The sequence below is a fragment of the Siniperca chuatsi genome, linkage group LG14 (assembly GCF_020085105.1).
Source record: "Siniperca chuatsi isolate FFG_IHB_CAS linkage group LG14, ASM2008510v1, whole genome shotgun sequence".
Classification (NCBI taxonomy): domain Eukaryota; kingdom Metazoa; phylum Chordata; class Actinopteri; order Centrarchiformes; family Sinipercidae; genus Siniperca; species Siniperca chuatsi.
The window spans coordinates 28659372-28666405 of NC_058055.1; the positions used below are offsets into that span (position 1 = coordinate 28659372).

At 49.1% G+C, this 7034-nt stretch overlaps 1 protein-coding gene and 1 long non-coding RNA gene across 7 annotated transcripts in view; both read left to right on the plus strand.

Annotated features, from left to right (window-relative positions):
• The window catches only part of ncbp3 (nuclear cap binding subunit 3), a 10949-nt gene extending 8042 nt beyond the window's left edge, over positions 1-2907 (plus strand). For 5 of the 6 annotated variants that reach the window (XM_044221315.1, XM_044221313.1, XM_044221314.1 and 2 more), the window contains 3 exons: positions 523-671; positions 743-925; positions 1313-2907. In XM_044221315.1, coding sequence (XP_044077250.1) covers positions 523-671; positions 743-925; positions 1313-1632 — 652 coding nt within the window. In that variant the 3' untranslated portion in view covers positions 1633-2907. The remainder of the gene's footprint in view (positions 1-522; positions 672-742; positions 926-1312) is intronic. The other variant, XR_006380609.1, reaches the window with a different exon arrangement.
• Positions 2908-4055: 1148 nt separating this feature from the next.
• Positions 4056-6319, plus strand: LOC122887796. The gene is made up of 2 exons (XR_006380611.1): positions 4056-4104; positions 4168-6319. It is a non-coding gene; the product is annotated as an uncharacterized LOC122887796 (long non-coding RNA).
• Positions 6320-7034: the final 715 nt, after the last annotated feature.

The following is a 7034-nucleotide window of genomic DNA, read 5'->3' on the forward strand; positions in this document are numbered from 1 at the left end:
AACAAGATTAATAATAATAATAATAATAATAATAAAAGTACAAACAGCTCAGCAGAGCACGTTACGACATTAAGATAAAGAGAAGTGTCGCAGGGTCGCTAAGTGTTAAAGCTCTTCTAAATAAGTTTGGCTTTGAACAAAGGAAGCTCAGTGATGACCGTACGTCAGCGGGCAGAGAGTCCAGAGTTTCGGACCGGCCACTGTTTGCCCCGGCACCGGGGGACCGGGGGACCGGGGGGCCGGGGGACCTGCAGCAGATCGCAGAGCTCTGCCGGGTCGCTGACGGAGCTGACGGAGGCTCATCACAGCGGCCGCGTCCAGATTTCAGCAAAAACTTCACCCAACTTAAATGAATTGTAATTGGTCGGTCCGTCCGTGCTGATCTGAGACCAGGCCGTGTGATGTAGTCATAACAAAAGATGCGGTCCGTCCCGGTCCTGCTGGTCTTCATGTTCTGGCCGGGAGATCGTGGAACTCGTCGACAGTTCACTGAGTTTATTGTGTTTTTTGTCTCGTGAGCAGGAACCGGATCGGGGGGTCGGGATCGCAGAGCAGGCCCAAATCCGCGTCGCCCACCAAAGTGATGGACGTCCGGCAGCTGCTGGAAGAGAAGAGACAGGGGCTGTCCGGGAGCAGACAGCCCCCCCCGGTGGCCGGCGGCGGAAAGACAGGTGTGCTGCTTGAGCTTGTTTCAGCTGCTGCTGTGAGAAAAGAGCGAACGCTAACTGACCGCTGTTTGCAGACGTACGGCAGCGGCTGGGGAAAAGACGCTACTCTCCCGACAGACGGCGCTCCCCCTCCCCCGTCTCCCCCAGAGAGACTCCTCCACCCAGAGACCCGGTCAGAGACGTGCATCGCAGACTGGGCGTGGCCGGTCAGGACAGCAGAGGCCTCTTCTCCAATTCATCCAAAGACAGAAAGACAAGTAACTCTTCTCTCCGTTTCCCTCCTCTTCGCTTATTTCAGACTCCCAAAACTGATATTTCCTTCTTTCTAACCCCTCGAACGTCTCCACACGTGCCTCACAGCTTTCTGTCCACAAATCTTTCAGTTTCTGTGTTTTTAGAAATATGAAATAATGCCGAGCACATCCGTGACGGAGTGTGTTTATAGGTTTTAAGTTTGGGACCGCACCTTCACATCCCAAAACCGGTATTTGTTATTATTCAAACACTTTTTATGCCGCTCCCAAAATGTGCTGTTGTGCCTCCAAATCCTAAAATGTCGGTTATTGCCCCTAATTTCTTTTTGTGTTAAACTTTTGGATCGTTCCAGCACTCAGAGCTAACGTCTTTGTTTGCCGCCCCTGCAGGCGGCCTGTGGAGCAGACTGGGCTCCGCCGACGACAGCGGCGCCGGACGCCACGAGCGCAGACCGAGCAGCCGGGCGTCGGGCCTCTTCTCCTCCTCGGGCCAGAAAGCCGGCAGCGACGGCAGGAGGAGACGAGGCGCCGGAGGAGAGGAGGAGGTGGAGGTGGAGGAGGAGGACGAGGCGACGCTGCAGAAGATGTGGGGCGCCATGATCAAACAGAAACAGGAGCGTCTGTCCCACAAGATGAAGAAGAGCCGGCTGGACAACCTGCCGTCGCTGCAGATCGAGATCAGCCGCGAGAGCAGCGACTCGGACGCCTGAGGGCGACGCGGCGACTCGGACGCCTGAGGGCGACGCGGCGACTCGGACGCCTGAGGGCGACGCGGCGACTCGGACGCCTGAGGGCGACGCGGCGACGGAGGAAGGAAACCAGCCGAGTTATTTCTCTTTTGAACTTCAGATCACTGTTTTCTCCAATAATACAAAGACAGGAAGCCGTCAGGCCAGACTGCAGCTGTGTGGTGGGTTTTCATTTCTGTTTCGTATTGTGTATCTGTGGTCCGTGGATGGATTATTGAACAGGCCTGCCAGGCACGGCTCCAGGGGCCCACAGGCTCCAGGGGGCCCCCGTTTGAAGTGTTTAGTTGTCAGTTAAAAGTAGGTAATGGTGATACCTGATGGTGTTGATCAGAGTCTGCAACCAGGTCCAAACATGGTTATAATGTCTGAAGTCTCTGTTCGCCTCCAGCGTCGGCTGAACGCTGAGGTTCAGCGTGTGAACGGCAGCACCTGGGAGCTCTGTAGGAGGGCTGGGGGGCCCGGGGGGCCCGTCATCTCATAATCCATCCACGCTCCTGTCGATATATTAAACATCTGTGCCGATATTTAACAGCCAAAACTAGAGGTGCAGCGTTTCTCAGTTGTGTTCTTGTCAGGATGTAGCAGGACAGGAACACCTGTCAGTGACTCATTCCTTCGTTACTGTGGAGGTGTTGGACTCTGCTGAGACCCGTCTCCGCTGAGACCTGAACCCTGAACCCGGCGGTCGTAACGCTGCCTTGCTCGGGACCATTCCTCCACGCTTTGAGCTTTCCGTTGTCTGGCTGCAGCTCGTCTTCGATGTCAAGTCCAGTACAAAACTTCCTTTATGAAATGTGTGTTTTTACATTTAACTGTCCCCGTTGGGTCTGTGGCGTCGGGTCACGTGTCTCCCGTGTGGACGGCGAGGCGGAGCGAGAGAAGACGCAGAGGATCAGTGAAAGGATGAAAAGGAAATGTGACTCCACCTGTTTCTCCAGACTTGTCATTGTTTCCTCTGACAGCAGAAAGAACTGATGAAGCAGACTCTTTTCTGGGGGTAAATATCCTAAATGTTTTTTTAATCACCTGTGTGCGTCTGTTATTGATCGTCCACGTTCCCTCAGACGCTTCCTGTCTGTGGTCTCGTCCTTCCTGCAGTGTCTGTCCTCTGACTGGTGTCATCTGGTATTTAATTTTTTTAATGGAAACCTTTGGGGCCACAGTGACTGTAGGACACAAGTCAGTGCCATCGCTGCTGCTCATGGACATACATCATTATTAAAATGTTGGCTCATGCTTTTTCTGCAGTTTCTGAATCATTTCCACTTTTACCACAAAGAATTTGCACCGTACGACTAAAGTTACCAATAACACGTCAATAATTACTAACGGTTATCTTCATTGTCAGTTAATCTGCTGGGCGCCGGCTCAGCGGAGTCCTCGCCGCAGCGGCGCGGGTTCGATTCCAGGTGTCCACCCCCCCTCTCTTCAGCTGATGCAGGCGAGAGAAGCCCGTTAATCTGCAGGTTACTTTCTCGATAGTCGGCCAACGCGTACTGGCTGCAGCTTCTTTGTTCGCTTCAGTCTGTTCGAGTTCTTTGGTCCAAATCTGAACATTAAAATCTAAAATCTGGGATCCCGAAGAACTGCAGTGCAGCCCTGCTGTCCACCAACATTCGTCCCGCACCATCAGAAGCTGCGGGCACGCCCAAATTAACTGACAGTAAGCTGTATTAATTATTACTATTAATTATCAATTAATATTTTCTGTCAAACTCGAAGCGAAGAGTTCTTCAGATCAGCCGGAACGAGTCTTTCAGTTTCCAGGTTCGGCACAGGGTCGCTTCAGTATTACCGGTGTCCCGGTGGCGTCTTCTAACGTCCAAAACCCAAAGATCGTCAGATTCCTGTCACGTTAAACTGCTTTTGCTTGATGATAATGACTTAAACAATGAATCGATGATCAGAATACTTGCAGATTAATTTTATGTCGATCAGCTAATCGATTAGTTTCTGCGGCTTTAGCTTAAATTAACATTTTTTTCAAAGAAGTTCCTGTTTTCCTTTTTATTGGTAGCAAATTACAGAGTTGTGTTCAGGAAACTTGGAAGAAATGATTTAAAAATGACGTATAAAAGAAAATAAAGTGTTAGCCGCTGTCTGAGTTTTACTTCGTGTCTCGCGGTCGGCCTGACGTGTCGTCGACGTTTTCATTTCAGACTGTTAAAGTGATGCGTTTCAGACAGAGGAGGCGTTTATGTTCCCGTTCCTTATATATTTATAATAACGTATGAACTGAGACTTCACGGAGCTCCACAGTTTCAGCTCGCTGTTCGTCTGCTGCTGCTCTGGTTCGCTCGCTGCCAGAGAAGAAGAAGCTTAAAAAGCCGCTGAACGCTCTCGCTCGGCAGCAAACAGCAGGCAGACGCTGCTGAACGTAGAGCATCTAGAAGAAGCATGTTAAATTGCCAAAATATTAAAATAGCAGTTCAGGTCTGTAAGAGTCTTGCAGGCATACAAACCACAGACTGTAAATCAAGATGGCCGCCAGTTCAGGTCTGTAAGAGTCTTGCAGGCATACAAACCACAGACTGTAAATCAAGATGGCCGCCGTGTCGCCACTTCCTGCCGCTGTGCTAAATGAAGCCAAAATCTCCGGATACGGGAGCAGCCATCTTGGTTGGTGACGTCATTTGGAGCCAGAGTCTGCGCAGTAGTGATCGGGGGTGGAGCCGCGGTATCGAGGTCCCGCCCACACACACACCTGGCCGACCCAATCGCGAGCAGAGCTCAGCTGTCAATCATGACGTGAAACCCCGTTTTTATAACCAAACTTATCAGAAAAACGAACACTTGAACAAACAGCGTGATGAGAGCGAGCTGAACTGACAGAAACCATCTTTGACTTTTAGTTTGTCCGTTAACATGGAGGGGGCGGGGCTTCTGACCTGTACTGCTGCCCGCCACCAGGGGGCGATGCAGATGTTCTGGGGAGCTGACATGTCGTCCATGTTTATATACAGTCTAAGGTTCAGACAGAGGCATGGATGTATTATTAGAACTGGATACCGGACCCAAAGATGGCGCCTACGCCATAAGTTCCTAGCTTGTGGGTTTACTTCCGCGGTTCGTGGCCCACTGAACACGCGCAGTAGTGTTTCTCCCGCTGGCCCGTAGACTTTACATCGTGATGACGTCACGGATTTTTAAATCGCTTTTCTCGGCTCGAGGAAAGTTTTACAAATATAAAACCGCCGTAGATCAGAAATCCATAATTAAAAGAGTCTTAATGGACCTTGTTCTGCAGCTCGAGGCGTCCTGTCAACGGTTACAGGCGTCTCTTTTATAACGGCGGCCTTTTCAGGGGGATTTATGCTGCAATACTGCGAGTGGCCACTGGGGAAAAACTGGTAGCAAGGCCGAGCGGCGGCGAATGATACATCCATGGCCAGAGGCAGCGCGGTGTCATACGAAGTCAAAGGAAAGACGGGATTAGATGCGAAGACGTCTCCGCGAGAGTTTCAAATGTTTCACCCTGAGAGAAAAATGCGCGAGTCTCCCGGAGCGTTGAGTCTAACGTACAGGTGGTCCAGCGGCCAAATTCGTGCGAAAATTAGATTTGCTTCCAAACGGAGGCAACGTATTTCAGATTAAATATTCAAGAGTGAAAGACAAAACTTTCTTATTTATTTATTAAAAAAAGTTTAACTTTGAAACTGCTCCATCGGGACTCTGTGGGTTTGATCCGATTGGATCGACAGGTGGCAACGTGAGGAAACAAACATCACTAAACTCTGATTGGGGGATAGAAGTAGAGGTGACATCATTTTCCCCCAACTGAGCCCCGCCCACTTCAGACCAGTGAGAAGCGGCGTCACCGGAGACCCGATCTCTCGTAGGAAGAAGCTGAGTGAGAAAACACGTTTCCAGGACGTTTAACGAAAGAAAAAGACACAAGAACAAGTTCGAGGTGAAACTGAATCTGTCACTCACGTTTATCTGACCGCTTTTGTTGTCACGGTAACCTCAGCCTACGCCCATTTCCACTTCGCTCGAAGCAACAGAAAGTAAATCATTAAACGTCTCACGGTTCTGGATAAAACAGGCGAACTGACGACGTCGCTGCGGCCTCGGATTGTCAGATCAATCGATCTGACCGCAGATTAATCGATAATGAAAATAATCACGACACATCGTACATGTTCAGCCTCAGGTACAGTTCGTCCTGCTGGGGGCGCTGCAGGGAACATCAGGGAGTCGTTCAGATGTAAAGGGTTCGTCCTCTGAGGAGCAGGAATGTGTCGCCTCCACAGAAAAAACCTTTAATAAAAATCAGTTTAATGCAGTTTTCTGTAAACGTTCGGCCGAGTTATAAACTCTGAATCACTGTAGTTCGTTTGTCTGCTGACGTCAGCGCTGAGCTCATAAGAGCGGGCTGCGACAACCAATCAGAGGGAGTCGAATCACAAACACCTGAGATCAGCTTTCTGTTTATTCGTTTAACAAATAAAACAAGTAAATCTGCTCAAAGATCAGAACAATAGAATCACTCACTGTTACGTAAACTTTCAAATAAACGGTTTAATGATATAAAGGTCGTTTTATTCCCTGCTGTCCTTCTGTTTCCATTTGTATTCTGTGGATGTTGACAGATGTCTGAACGATGTTTTTATTCGTCATTGAATTAATAAAGACGTAAATGATCTCAGCCGGTGGCTCTCTGGTGTAAAGATGATCGCATCATAAGTTATAAAGTCTAAAACATGTAGACGAAACAACGCTTAGTCTGCAGCCACGCTAGCAGCTCTGTGAGGCCGTGCTCATGCTAACATTAGCATGCTAACGTGCCGATGTTCAGCAAGTATAATGTTTAGCGTGTTAGCGTGCTAACGTAATAATAATAACCGGTTCAACATGAGCTCCAGCTCCACCAGCTGCAGCAGCAACATCCTGCTTTACATTAATGCACGAGGAATAATAACCTGATGATAGAATATATAACAGCACAGCAGCCACAGGGACGCTGCACTGCTTTAATGCTTTAAGGGCTTTTTCCTGATTACACTCTCACACTTTCACTGCAGCAGAGGGTTTCCACAGAGTGTGTCAGGACTTTTACTGAAGAATCGGACCTGAGTGCTGCGTGTTGGACTACATGACGGTGATACAACTTCTCTCCACCCGGTCTGGTGTTTGATTACTGTCTAATAATATCCCAGCAGTTAGTTTGGAGCCTTGCATGGCAGCTGTAACGCTGACGGTGTTGACTCTCAACGTGTAGAAATAAGTCCTTCAGAGTTATTTAAATGTAAAATGCTGAAAACACTTGAGTGTAAAATGTGGTGTCGCACAAAGAAACAACTTTTAAATTCCAGATATATTTCTGATATTGTTTGAGTCTGACGTGCAGAACGTAGCGCCGT